General features: G+C 40.9%; 1 protein-coding gene across 1 annotated transcript in view; it reads right to left on the bottom strand.

Annotated features, from left to right (window-relative positions):
• The window catches only part of BAZ2B (bromodomain adjacent to zinc finger domain 2B), a gene marked incomplete at its 5' end in the record, with an annotated part of 62350 nt that extends 48245 nt beyond the window's left edge, over positions 1-14105 (bottom strand). The window contains 5 exons of the mRNA XM_084265234.1: positions 451-849; positions 1416-1616; positions 5622-5809; positions 8165-8326; positions 13949-14105. Coding sequence (XP_084121360.1) covers positions 451-849; positions 1416-1616; positions 5622-5809; positions 8165-8326; positions 13949-14105 — 1107 coding nt within the window. The remainder of the gene's footprint in view (positions 1-450; positions 850-1415; positions 1617-5621; positions 5810-8164; positions 8327-13948) is intronic.
• Between the last annotated feature and the right edge of the window lie 815 nt (positions 14106-14920).

Genomic DNA, 14920 nt, shown 5'->3' with positions numbered 1-14920 from the left:
TTCACCCATGAGTACTTTTGTTATTTTAGCTGTTCATTTGTGTACAGGATTGCACCATGTACATTAGTGTACTCATATATGCTCATGAAACACCAAGTAGGCAAGTCTTCTCTGAGATAAAGCTATGGAATAGTTCAGGCCATTTGTAATGTGTAGAGAATAATATCTATAATTAAAGCATAATATTTGGTACTTTTTCAAAAATAAATACAGAACAAGGAAAAAAGCCACCCCCAAAAAAAAAAACCCAAAACCCACCCACCCACACTATTTAGTGAATTTATATAATTTAGAAGTCCTTATCAGCTCTAAAAGCACATTCAAAAAGCCCATGGTATGAAAATAAATACACATCTAATGTTAAACCACTGTATTTAAAAGAGCTTGATACCACAATGTTGCATCTTGTTATGCAACACAGGTTACAATAAGAAAAAATTATTCACTCACCCGTTTTGATCTTACATCGCTGGTCAAAGAGATAGGTTCTTCAGAGGTATTTTTATTCCCTGCTTTGAGTAGATCAGGGGAAGGAACTATGAGTTTTAAATAGGTTTCCTTTTTGGCTTGATGTGCCAAAGACAAAGGTTTCACATTGGGAACCAATCCCGTTGACTGTATTACACTTGTGTGTTTGTTCACAGATTCCTCCTTTGCCTGAGAGCTTTGGAAAATAAATGGAAGCTGCTGTGACAAAACCTGAGGCTGCTTCTGCTGGGACTGGAATGATAAGTGAGTCTGGGAATCAGACGCAAGAGGTATCTGCTGGTGTGTTCTTTTATCTTGGGACTTTTCATGTGGTTTTTGTCCATCAATTTTCACATCTGTTACGCCAGTATGCATTAGCACCTGCAAAACATGCATTTGTGACAGTTCACACTAGATCAGTCCCCATGAAACAATTCACTAATCTTGCAGAGGATGAATAATAATAATTTTAAAAGCAGTGTTTTCATATATTTATTGTTTAAGGTTGTTTTTTCCCCCAGAGCTTCAGCACGTGAAGACAATGGTCAGTAGAGAAGGAATACTAAACCACAGCTGTTTTTAAAAGTGTGACTAAACCTAACAGGATGCCCAGTATTCTTGTTCTGTTTGCTACCAGGTAAAGTGGCTACTCTGCTAGGAAAAAAGCAATTGCCCAAGCAATATCCACAGAAATATATAATCCCAATACGCTACCAGAACACAGCACTTAATTTCTATTTCCCACTTTATAAGAAAAGTCTACCAACCGTTAAGCTCCTAGCCTGTAATGAACAACAAAGGAAGCAAAAAAGCCCCTGAAAACCCTGAAGCAAAACCAGAGTATTTTTAGCATTCATTAATGTGTAGTTAAGTAATTACTCATTGGTACTAATGTGAACAGGTCACTTTCTAGAGACAAGACTGTGAGCAGCAGTGAGGCATCATACCTTGTTCTTGTTTTTGTGATGTGCTTCGTTTTCAGAATCAGATTCATCATCTTCGCTCTCTTCAGCACTCTGGTCCTCCTCTTCATCCTCCTCCAGATCATCCGAGTCACTGCTACTTATGCCTTCACTCGAGGTGTCCGAGGAGGACCCTGAATCACTGTCGCTGTTACTAGAGCTTTCCATTGCTTTTTTTCTGGGCTTCTACCAGGAAGAGGAATGCTTCATTAATGGTCCAGCTTTACCTGTTAGATCATCTTATTGCTATGCATAATCTTTAAAACACAAAACCATAAGACTTTGGAATAAAGTGATCTGTAATCCTTGAACAAAACCAACTGTCACTGCAGAAGACTAAAGGGAAAGAAGTGCTTCACAGGATGGTAAAAACTAAAAACTGGTCACAAGGTTCCACTAAAAAGTGTTTTCCTGACCACACGCACAGCCAGAAGAGTTAGCATTACTGTATCTCAAAACAATATATCAAATTCAGGCCCAGAGAATCAAATCAGCCTGCAATTCAGGTGCAGCAACCCCCTGCAGAATGCATAGCTTCCAAAGAAAAAAACCCCCAAAACTAAAAGCTTTATTGCAAACTAACACAGGAAGAACAGACATTAGATTCATCAATATGTTTCAGTGACACATTCATTTACCTACATTACTTAATTTCACTGTGCACTGTGCAGCAGTCTAAAGTTTTGGTGACTGAAAATGCTAATCTAATTGCTTCCAGCACTTGCTTCTGAAATATGGACCAAACTCTGCCAAAATACTCTGATACTATATTATATTTAAAGTCTTGGAAAGAACAAATTTGCAGATCACAATGGGAAAGTAAAAGAAGTAACACACAAAAATGTAGAAAAAGAAGAAGTAGTAGAAAAACACACAGCAACTCCAAAATATTGACTCTGCAAGATCATAGAATTATATCATAGAATGGTCTGGGTTGGAAGGGACCCCAAGGATCATAGAGCTCCAACCCCCCTGCCACAGGCAGGGACACCAACCTCCAGGCCTGGATCTACACAAGGCTGCCCAGGGCCCCATCCAACCTGGCCCTGAACACCCCCAGGGACGGGGAATCCACTACCTCTCTGGGCAGCCTGTTCCAGCACCTCACCACTCTTTCTGTAAAAAACTTCCCCCTAATATCTAATCTAAACCTTCCCTCCTTTAGCTTTAGTCCATTCCCCCTTGTCCTGCCATTATCTGCTCTTTTAAAAAGTTGAATCCCCTCCTGCCTATAAGCTCCCTTCAGGAAAAGATCAGATTTTAAAGTGCAATAGAGGAGGAAAGTTAGTTTTTTGGGGCACTAACTTGTGTGTTTTATAAACAGATCTGAAGGATGTACTTATGGACTTGAGTGTTATGATTGTGACTATGTGAGAGGGACAGGAAGGTATGTGTTACTGCATTAAAGTGTATTTAATCAGGGTTCACAGAATCATGTTGGAAGGTCGAGAAACCTGAAACAAGATTACAGATGTCAGGCAGCAGCAGCGAAGTGTTATGTAGCATCTAAACAGGGCATATGGAGTCTCTGAGGGAACTGCAAGGTTAAAATTAGTCAAAAGAAAGATAGGTGGAAAGTAAAAGTAGGTGACTGGAGGGCAAAAAAGTTGCTGCAATTCTACATAAAAATGTACAGGAACATCAGAGAAGCCTTCTTAACAAAACTTCCCCTGGAAGTTTACTTTTCAAATTCATTTATTTGCAGTAGGTGTATTATAAAACAAGAGGCTAAAAAGAGAAATTTTACGTCCAAGACACTTATCTCGTGAAGAAGGTCACTTAAATTACTGGGAGAACAGCTTATAAGTGTGTGTACTGGCTGTGGATGGGGTAGAGTTCCCTTTTTCAAAGTAGCTCCTATCGTGCTGTATTTTGGGTTTAAGACCCAAAGCCTGCTGCTGACACAGGAGCTGGGGGGGGCACAAGGAGCTGGGGGTGCGCAGCTGGGACAGCCGACCCCACTGACCAACAGGTTCTCCCAGACCAGATGGCCTCGTGCTCAGCAGGAACAGTGGGGGAAGGAGGGAGGCCGTGACACCGGCAGCGATGGCATTTGTCTCCCCAGGCCCTGCTGCCCTGGGGATGGCTGAACCTGCCTGCCATGGTGAGGGGAGTGAATTCCTGGCTGGGCTTTGCCTGCACATGCAGCTTCTGCTTTACCCAGTGAACTCTCTTCATCCCAGCCCAGGAGGTTTCGATTCTGTCGCCATCCCAAGGCCAGGGGAGCGAGCGAGCGGCTGCGTGGGGCTGGGCTGCTCACGGGGGTTAAACCACATCAGTAAGATTCAATTTACTTTGTGAAATAGCTATGAAACATGGAAGTAGTAGGTGTATTAAGTCTTATCTCTGTCAATTGGCTTGCATCTGTATCTTTTTCTTATTAAATAAGGATCTTTTATTAATTCCTGTAATGAACATAGTGATGCTTCCTATCCTCATATGTTCTGCATACTGTCACACACATTACTTCATCAGACAATCTTAAGAATTTAAGTGTATTTATTTGGCTTTATTGTTTCATTGCTCAATTAAGAACTGTGTCAGTTGATACTTCACGCAAGGGACAACAATCTGAACGTATGCAGACACTTAAATAACAGATCTAGATAACTGTGCCAGTCTATATTAGGTCCTGTACTTTTCACTGCTTGCATCCTTTACATCATATTAAAGTATCTTCTAGTCTAATATTTGGCAGAGATGCAGAATATTTCTTGTGAAGGTTAAGATCATAAAATGAAGGACAAGACCATGATGCGAAGCAGTAAAAGTCACAGTGCCTCCTGGAATCACATCTCTACGATTCTGTTCTGGATTTTGCCCTCCATGGTTCTCTATTTATATTTTTTTCAATTAAAATAAATTTCATATGTGATTTTGGTTCACTAATTTCAGCAAATATGCTGGATGGTTATGCTAATTGAAAATGTCCGTTGTTCAGAAAGCAACAATCTACACTAAGCGTGCTGAAGAAAGCATTCTGACCTTAATGACACAATGGGATAGTCCCATAAAAAGGAGGCCAAAGTGATAGATTAACAATACGTTTGCCATGATTTCAAAGAACTAGAGTTTATAAAGGACATACAAAATGGTAATTGCCAGAAGATATATTAAAGGTAAAGGATGTGGCTACAGTTAATAGCCCACATGCTGATGCTAATTCTGGAATCCAGGAAAGCAAAAGCCCCCAATGCCAGATCTTAGTGTGGATTCCTATCTCACCAGATGGCCATAATGGTAGGGGACATTCTCGAAGCCAAGTGAGACTCACATTCACCAGGTATGTCTTCTTTCCCCGCTAGACATCCACTAATGCCATCTGTAGAAGAGCAGCCAGTTTTACACTTCTTCCGTGAGGGTGAAGCAGCACATTCAGATGAATGATTATTTATAAAGTGTGCCTGTTCATTCAGTTTTATCTCAGCCACAAATAGGGTAGGCTTAAAATAGGACAAAGCATGCTACAGCTATCAACCCACCACCCAGCACTGCAAAGGAAATAACGCAGTTACCAAATGTTTGTAGGTAAGAAATAAGACATGGACAATCTATCAGATCATGACAATGACATCTCTGCAAACCACCAGCACTATGCTAAACAGACCTTACACAGCATACCACAAACACACAGTGCTGAGGTAAGGACTGGGCACAACTTTAAACTCAGGTTATCACTATCTGGTATGTATAGCACCCACTTGGAGAGGGAGTGAGTGAACCACAAGTTCTCGGTGTATTTGGATTGGAGAGCTGGTATTTGCCAATGGGATGATTTAAAGAAATTACCTCACAAAGTTTCAGAAGAAGAGAAGTTACGAGTAAGGAATAGAGGAACATCGAGAATGTCAGCAGATTGACAAAAACTTCCTACAAAAACTTAGGAATCAAAGCTGTTGACAGGTGTAAAATGTTAAAATATAAAACTAAACAAATTTAAGAAACGAAGTACACTAATTGATTGAGGGCACTGCCTTACAGCTAGTCAGGATTTACTAAATCAAAACTGGAGTTTGAAACTAGTGGCCACACCGAAAGAAAAATGGATCAAGGATAAAGCACTTGCAAAGACAAATGGTCATTTAAAGAAAGAACACTTAAAAATGCTGCTAGAAATGCTGCTGTGTGCACAGTCAGAACACTAACCATGTCAATTTTTTCTGACTCTTAAGGCTTTTTCTATATATTTACCTTATCTTTAATTTTTTCCGCTCTGGTGTCCAACAGCTGCACTTTGGTTTGCTCCTGGTTGTACTTGCGGCCTCCTGCTCCTGAGGTTACAGCTTTCGGCTGTCCTGCAGATGTTGCAGTGCTCGTGGATAGTACAGATGTACTAGACACTGCGGTGGTACTGTTTCCATTCAGTGATCCATTTATACCTAAAGGTGACATTTACAAAGTGACACTTAAAATCTGAAGTAGCAGATACTTTGAGATGTTCAATGGCACTAACCTAGCTTCCATAAACATGAAATAAAATACTAGACTACTCACAGGTTACTCCCAACATACACTAAAAATCTGGCATCCAAGAGTCACTTTGAGTCTCTCGGAGTTATTTCAACTAAAACATGCAGAGCACCCACGATTTAAAAATACACTTAAGATGGGGGGGATCAAAAATTGTCCATTTTTAAGCTCAAATTTCTTGAGTTTTTAGTCATGTGCCGAAACATAAGATTCTGAAGAAAGATGACACAAAAATATAGAGTCACAGAAGAATTTGTTTACTATTTAGACACATCAATCTGCTCTGAAGAAAACCACACAAAGCCAAAGATATTTTATATGTTTAGTAATATGTCAAGTGGGGTAAGAAGATGGGGGAGAAGTTGTGGGAATGCTATTTGAAATAACATCCACATTCAACCTTGCTTACTTATCTGTAAAGACAACTGTTGCTTTCTAAGAAAATACTCCTAATCATATAAACTTGCTACTCTGCCAGGACTATTATCAGATTGACTCTGAAACACATATCAGGTCCTAAAACCTACCAAAACGAGAAAAACAAACAAAAAAATTGTTTGTACATCATAGAATACCTCAACAGAATACCCTGAGTTGGAGGCGATACACAAGGATCATCAAGTCTGAATCCAGACAGGACAACTTAGGAGTTCAACCACAGGTCTAAGATCATTTTCCAAATGCTAATTGAACAAAGACAGCATTGGGGCCTGTGGTGGTTCAGCCCTGGTTGGAGGCCAGACGCCCACCAAAGCTGCTCTATCACTCTCCTCATCTGGACAGGGGAGAAAATGGAGTGGAGATAAGGAAAGGGAGAGATCATTCCGCAATCAGCATCATGGGCAGAACAGGCTCAACACAGAATAAAGGAAAGAAAACTCTCTAATTTATGACACTGCCCTGCACCCCCAGTGACACCAGAGTTGGGTGATGAGAAATACGACCAGAGCTTAAAGCACCTTCCCCCCACCCCTCCCTTCTTAGCAGACTTCACTTTAGTCAGGGTTTTGTTCCCTCCTTCCCCTCATTGTGGCACGGGAAGGGGTAGGGACTGGGGGAATGGGGGTTTCAGTCACTTCCTCATGAGATATTTTCCTTCTTAGCCAGGGGGGCATTCATTTCTCACACCCTTCCCCTACTGCACCATGGGGTTCCACCCAGAGCAGACAGTCCTCCAGGAACTTCTCCAAAGTGAATCCTTTCCCACAGGGCTTCAGCTCTCTCTCCAGCTGCCCCGGCATGGCACTGCTATGGAGAGCAGTCAGAAATCATAGAATGTCTCTCAGTCTCTCAGGCCCAGACTGCTCCAGTCCGGTCCTCCACGGGGTCACAAGACCCCTCAGCAAACCTTCTCCGGTGTGGGTGGGTATATAGCTCTCTCTGTCTCTGTCTCATCTCTGTGTCTCTGTCTCTCTCCACGGGCTGCAGTTCCTGCCAGGGGCTTTCTCCACCGCAGGTCACACTGTCTTCTGCATGTCCCCCCCTGCTGCTCCAGCGTGGGGCCTCTCCACGGGCTGCAGGTGGGGTCTGGGCCTTGTCCATGCACTGTGGGGGGACACCTGCTCCACCATGGGTTTCTCCACAGGCTGCAGGGGAATCTTTCTCTCAGGCACCTGGGGTGCCTCCTCTCTATTTTCCTGGCCTTGTTACCTGCACAGCTCCTCACACCTTCTCACACCCTTCTCTGGGGGCACAAAGTGGCTGCTTGTGGGTTTTTCCCCCTCGTCGTGATTCCCAGAGGCGCTGTGACCATTGCTGATGGGCTCGGCCTTGGTCAGTGGCAGGTCCGGCCTTGAGCTGGCTGGTGTTTGCTCTGTGGGGCCTGCAGAGAGCTTCTAGCTGCTTCTTGCAGCAGCCACCCCTGGAGCCTCCTCCTCCACCAGAACCTTTCCCCACAAAACCACAACAGGCCATGACCACCTTCCTGGCGAGCTTGCACACCCTCTCAGCAAACAATATTTTTCTAATACCAAACGTGAACTTCCTCTGATGCAGCTTTAAATCATTCCCTCACGTCCTGTCACTAGACACCATAAAGGAGTCCAGCACCTCTCACTCTCCACTCCCCCTCATGAGGGGGACAGTGACAGCAACAATGTCACCTCTCAGCATCCTTTCCAAGCTGAGCAAACCTAGTATAAAACAAAAAGAGTTTCTACAGAACTGTTTAGGAATGGGAAGAATTATGACAGGCAAATTGCAAATTCCATATCCTTCTATATGTGCAGAAGATCCACATGATTATTCCCTCCACGAGCTATTACCTTTTTCTGTACCGCTCCGACTACTTTTTCCTGTAGCTCTTGAGTGGAACGAGGTGGAATCATGATTCTGTGCAGGAGGTGCAAACAGTGGTGGAATTCCCAGGAGTGGTGGGAAAAAAGCTGCCCCAGGACGCGAGTGTGTATCTGTTGTTCGCCACCATTCTGCAATGCAAAGTAAATAAAAACAAGCTTCAGTTGTTCTAACAATACATTTACGTATTTTTGTAAGAATGCTGCTTTGCATAATCTGGAGCAGATTTACTAAATCTGGACTAAGGAGAAGACATAACACTTCTGAACTTCTTAAATTACATTAATTTCCTGAAGGAATTCGGTCTTAAGTTATTAAAACCATTCTGGTAGAGCTTTCAATGCAGTTTCATTTAAAGAAATTCCAGAAGAAAAAAAAAAAACTTAACAGAAAGCTATGTGACAGTGATCGTCCCAAAAATGAAACTGCTAGCCCTATAAACAGGATGAATATTCTTCACAGGTCACTCTTGAGCATTCATTACTTCTTCTGCAGTCTTCCTAAATCTCAACTACAAAAAAGCATGCTGGCTTTGCGTCACCTCTGCAATCTCTGTCCTGGGATACTCTAAGTCCTCCACCGCAACATCTCTGAGGCAGTTCCCCATGAAATGGCCTATTAAATAGAGGAATCTTAGCTGCACTATATCCACTCTAAGAGGTTTCTACCCTGGAAATTGACACTAGATTGGAAAAAAATCAGTCTCTTCCCTTTTTTTTTTTCAGTAACATCCCTATTAAAATGGTTGTTTCACAACCAGAAACAGGGCTACTCTGTGCTGCTTGTTACAGAACTCAAGTGGTGGAGCAAGGAAAAAAGATTTCTTATTTTTAAAATGATCTTTTGGGGTTTGCTGCTATCTTACACTTTCACCTTAAATGGTTATTGATTTTTGTTTTCTAGGAAAATTACCTTCAAATGAGTTGATATGGTCCCTACAACTTCCAGTTTTTAAAGATCTTTACTACAGCAGCAGCTGTTTAGAATACTTATACAACCCTTATATAATGCTTTTCTGCAGATCCTTGAAACACTGCAAGACCAAAATGACTATTTTTTCATAAGGCACTGCTAAACACCCACACTAGAGGCAAATACTCAGTGCACTGCTCTTCTCCAAAGTTTCCGTGCTTTCTGTGTTTGCTCAAAGTACTAACTTATGTAGACACAACTGCATAGCCAAATTTCATATGAAATTGTACTCCTCGACAATGTTGATTTCAAGTAGGTTAAATAATTTTGGGTGCTGCTTTTGAAATTCTACTAACTACTACACAGATAAGTGATTGAAGGCATTACTCCAAAGGGCAACACACATTTCAACAACGCTGGTCTCTTAGTAACAAGGAACGATAACTGTGAATGCCTTTGTTAATATTAATGAACTTCACAGTGCAATATAAGGTTTTCAAATGAGCAAAAAAGAATAAATACTTAAATAATGTGTTAAAATACAAAGCATCAGTGCACCAACCAGCAGAAATACAAACAATAACATGGTATTTCTAACAATGCTAAGGAAATTCCTACTTGCACAGCCAATTTAGAGAACTGCTAACGTTGACTGAAATTAAAATGTATTTTACTCCTTCCTGCACCAGTAAGTCTTCTAAACTCCTTGCATGCATGATTCCAAACCACTTCTGTAGGTGATTTCACAATACTGGACAGCATGGAAAAGGCTAGATATAGTTGATATGGACCTAAGTAACAATCATCAACTATTGTTGCTTGCTTAAAAACAGCAAAGCTTCATCTGAAAAGTGTCAAAAATATCTTGTTAATTAAATGAAGAACAAACCACTGACTATCACATTTAAGCACTCAACCCCCCCCAAAAAAAGTATTTTAATAAACTCTGAATATGCTCTCACAGAAGGAAGCACATAGGTTATCAAACATGGATGCAGCTGCAAGGACTCCTTTAACATTCCTTCATGACAGGTTAAAAGCAGCTAGTTTTGGACTCATTTTCTAAAGAAGGGAATTTTCAAGGGGATTGACAAAGCTGCACTCTACTGAGAAAGCTGATACACAAATTAGGCACAAACACTGCAGATGATTAGCTGAGGAGTTAGAATACAAAGACCATACACAGTGCACTGACCTACTAAGCAGTACCTTAAAAAGTGCTCAAGTACAATGGTTTCCTTTAATTTCTAAAATCCAGAGAGCAATGCACTGAAATAGTTTTTCTTTCAATGCTGTTTCTATTAAGTCTGTTCCTTAAAAAATAAAGGTAAAATTCCATGTCTGAACAATAGTCAGAATTGTTCACTCCTCTGAGTAGTCCTTACCACAAGTACCAGAGGAAAAAGAATTTTAAAACATGGAAGTACTTGAGTTATGCCTACTAAAGTCCTTTCTCCCCCCTTCTCCTCTTTTCCATCCATATTTTTTGCTTTTAGGTTCTTAATAACTTTGAAAAAATAGATATATATTAATATTTATTTTTACAACTGGCATATTGTTTTCACAGTCTTGTACCTAAAAAACAGAGTTTAGGCCAGGGCCTGGACTGCTCTGCACTGTGCACTCTGAACAGGAGAAAGAAATCAGCTTCTGACCTACAAAGGCAGTAATAGGAAAGAAAAAGTCTAAATGAGGCTGGCATCACATTTAGTTACTCATAATAATTAAATTACAAGCTCCTTGTTAATGATGTGTATATAAGACACTAAAATTCAGATGTACTGACCATCTTGACCCTGATTTCCAAAAACCGAGAAGTTATGATGTAGACTTTCTAACACTGTAGGTACTGTTACTGTCAGAACTGGCAATCCTACTCTACCGTTGTTCACATCCTTGTAAGTATCCTTGATGCATCTGTATCATTTTAAGTATTACCACTGCATTCTCCTGAAAACATTGAAATTGTACACTCCACAAACTGTAAACCAACGCTTTGTTTTTACATATCCATTCCAATTTTGCTACTGTCACTTAAGCATTGGGAATCCTGAAAAGCCTCCAGAAGTTACTAAATATCCGAGAGCCTCAGATAAAAATTCTGACAGAACCAACCACTATAAAAAACACCACAGAAGAAACCTATTTATGCAGTTTCACGTTTTAGGCACTAAATCTGACCTTTCTCAATATTTATTTCAGGACCCAAAATGTCATTTTTATATAAAGACTGAGACACAAAAACAATAGCTGGTGTTTAAAAAAAACCAAACGTTGATATAAATCAGAAAATGAAGTGGAAAATTACAGGTATTCCAATTAAAACAGTCCTGTGAGCTCGCACATTTATGCCCACAATTTAAAAATTCTCCTGGGCCTCCTGTAAGAAGAAATACTGGACTTCAAAAAGACTGAAGATTTTCGCTTTGATAGAAGCAGCTTCCAGCTTTGAAAAAAAAGTGTTTTTATTTTTTAAACTCGTTTCATAAAAAGTTAATAAACTTCCTTTTTTAAAAATAAAAATAAAGAATCCTTCAGGTCTGATACCAGCAGAACAGCAAGACTTGATTTTTCCGTTTTGAACAGCTCCTCGTGCTGGTGTCACTGCCCCTCGTAAACACAAACGCCCTCGGTTATGGCATCATTTACTCATGTGAGAAAAGGCTGTTGATTTACATTCTTCAAGTTGCTAGCATTCTCTTAAACCTCTTTCCAGAGGTGATTTTCTTTTCCAATGCATGTTCTTATTTTCAGCAATGGGCAAACAAGGAAAAAGCAAGAAAACTACCTGTTTGCTTTACTGGAATGCTTCATTGTTCAGGAACTTGTGCAGTATTAATCAATTAAACTAACAGTATGTGATATGTTCCATAACGGTTTCACACAGATGCTTTGTCTATCAGGCCTGGGAAAACGCCAAAATAATTTATTTGTAGTGTGATCTCTCTGGAAAAGCATAAAGACTCCCAGTTCTAACTCACCATGCATCATGGGGACTTACTTAATAGACTATTGATTGCTGCAAAGAAAATAAATAGATGCATTAAAATAAAGAGAACCTAGCATCTAAAGCATAGACCCAAGATACCTGTATCTTCTCTTAGTAACAATAATTGTTATTTCTTAAACAATTATTTTAGTAGATGCTAGAGGAAAGTATCTTTAAATAAAGATAATTAAATTATCATATTAAGATTGACATAAACCAGGTTTTGGTGGGGTTTTTCGGTTTTGTCTGTGGGGGTTGGTGGGGGGTTGTTTTTGTTGGGTTTTTTCAATATCACAAAAGTGAGTAACATCTTAGTTTAGGAACAAGCTAGGTACTAGTCTATCTTGACTATAGAGTATCTTGTGAGCTCAAGGAAATTTTGAGCCAATGAAATTGCCATTCCAGCCATCGGTCATTCATGGGAAAAGAGTCTTTGGCTGGCTTACAGCTTTAACACATCTGTTAAGTTTCTTTAATAGTGTACAGTTTTTCAGAGTGGATGCAATGGCGGCCACAGTGTATTGTGTCACTGGACACATGCTGGAGCAGGGAAGAGAGTGGGAGGAGTCCTCCTCTGAGGAGGAAGGAGCAGCAAAGAGTACATGTGATGGACTGACTCCAACCCCCATCCCTGTCCTGCTGGGGAAGGGGATGGAGGAAGAGAAATGGGGAAGAGAGCTGAACCTGGGGAGAAGGGAAGAGCGGGAAGAAGGTGTGTTAAGAAATTTGGGTTTATTTCTCATTATCCTACACTCTTTTCAGTGAGTAATAAATTAAATTGATTTTGTATTTCTTATTGAGCCTGTTTTACCCATGATGGTAATTGCTGAATGATCGGTCCCTGTCCATATCTCAACCCAGGAGCCTTTCCTTTTATCTTCTCCGCCCTGTCCAGCTGAGAAGGGGGGTGATAGAGCTGCTTTGGTGGGTGCCTGGCCTCCGGCCACGGTGAACCCACCACAGACATAATGCTAGGTATGCAGACATTCTCATTTCTATTTTTGTTCCCAGTGAAACTGCAAATGAACAAACTCAAGCAGTACTAGGGCACTCAGAACCTAGCGGCTCAATAGTGTCAGGGCAGAAGAGTTTTGCAGGCTTGCTCCCTGCTGCAAGAGCCACGTTTGTTTTTCAAGTCATGAATTACCATAAATTTAAGATTAAAAACTTGCTATTTACCGTATAACCTAAGACTCAGTAGTACTTATGTTACCAAGAATGCATACAGCCTGCTCTCTAAAGTGAAGAAAGAAACAGCAGGGAAGTTATTTACCACTTCTGGTTTTGTTGATGACATACGCATGATTCAGTTGAAATAGGAGTTTCATTCACAAAAATGAGATAATAGATATGAAGAAATCGTATCTATAATTTTAATTTTCTGATTCAAGTCATGATGTTTCACTCTAGTCAAGATAATCTAAGACTACATTATGAAATTCACCATTTCAATCTCAGGTTCCATTAGCAGAAACTATTCTTCCAGGTACAAAAGTACAGTATTGAATGCTAAGAACAATGTATATTGAAGAAATTGATTATTAGATCTTAATCTGAAAGCAGTACTGTTTGCTAGATAATTTTTAATTTGATCCTCACTTCCAAGGCAGCTTTGCAAACAAAAATTTCTTTCACATTTGAAATAGGCAATTTTAAATTAATTTAATTTCTTTAATAAACAAGTACTGTGCAAAATGTATTCACATGATACGAATGTTGCTTAGCAAAAGAAACCCCAAACATTTGTTTTCAGTGCATCTGTGCAACCTTACTGTATTTGACTTGTAATAATAATTCCAAGTGTTGGCAAAGACTAAAATCACATCACAATAAATAATTTGGTTATTTTTACCACATGTGTTGATTGTGGAACTCAGTGATGCAGCTCCAGGGGAAAGGCCACCTTTCGATACCGCTGCTGAAGCTACAGACAGGGTGGAGGATGCTGGAGTCGAAGCAGTTGCAGTAGAGGAGACTGACGATGACGCTAACCGCTCCCCAGACTCCATATCTGTAAGAGAGAAGATAAATGTCTGCCTTTTATGTCAGGAAATTAAATCCAAGGGGTCTACTGGAGTGTCTGTGCTGACCATGTCTTACAATTCTTGAGTAGTCCCCATGAGACCTTCACAGGAGAAGTACCTCACATGGACAGTGCTTGGTCACCAGGGGAAGCCAGCAGAACTGCAGCAGGAAGGGAATTCAGTAGTGCAGTGGAGAGCTACACCACATTTCAACTTGGAATGCTAGCAGTCAGGGGAGGAAGCACCGCCCACCCCCTCTGCTCAGGAGCTCCATTTTGTCTCAGGTTGGCACTTCAGCCCTTGGCCTGAGCCAGGTCACACTAGCCTGACCTGTGCCCGTGCCTTCTGACTGCATTTCATGTCTCATGTTAAAGCTTTCCTCCAGGCTTGTGTCAGCTCCTGTCTTCCTGCTACTCCTGATGAGACCAGAGGATGGATGCTGGGCCTAGCAGATGCCTTTACTCTGTACCCTGTGACCAGCACAGTGCTCAGGTACTGTGGGGCTGCCACCCCTGACTGCCAACTCGTCCCACCTTGCAGAGCAGCCCTGCTCCTGCCGCTCCCTGACAGACCCCAGCTTTAATAAACCTGTAATGAATGCAAGCAGGCCGTATCGGGTCTCTTCATTTAGGTAATGAAGAGCACAACCCAGCAACCCAGCATTTAGGTAATGAAGAGCATAACCCAGCGATTACGGTGAGAGAACATAAGTACATGAACTCCTGCAAGTTGCAGCTTTTTATTTTCCTGGAGAGCTTTTCACATAAAAATCATGTGGTTTTATTTGTGCCACACATGAA

The sequence above is a fragment of the Gallinula chloropus genome, assembly GCF_964237585.1.
Source record: "Gallinula chloropus genome assembly, chromosome: 5".
NCBI lineage: Eukaryota > Metazoa > Chordata > Aves > Gruiformes > Rallidae > Gallinula > Gallinula chloropus.
This window is presented reverse-complemented; position numbering and strand designations above follow the sequence as displayed.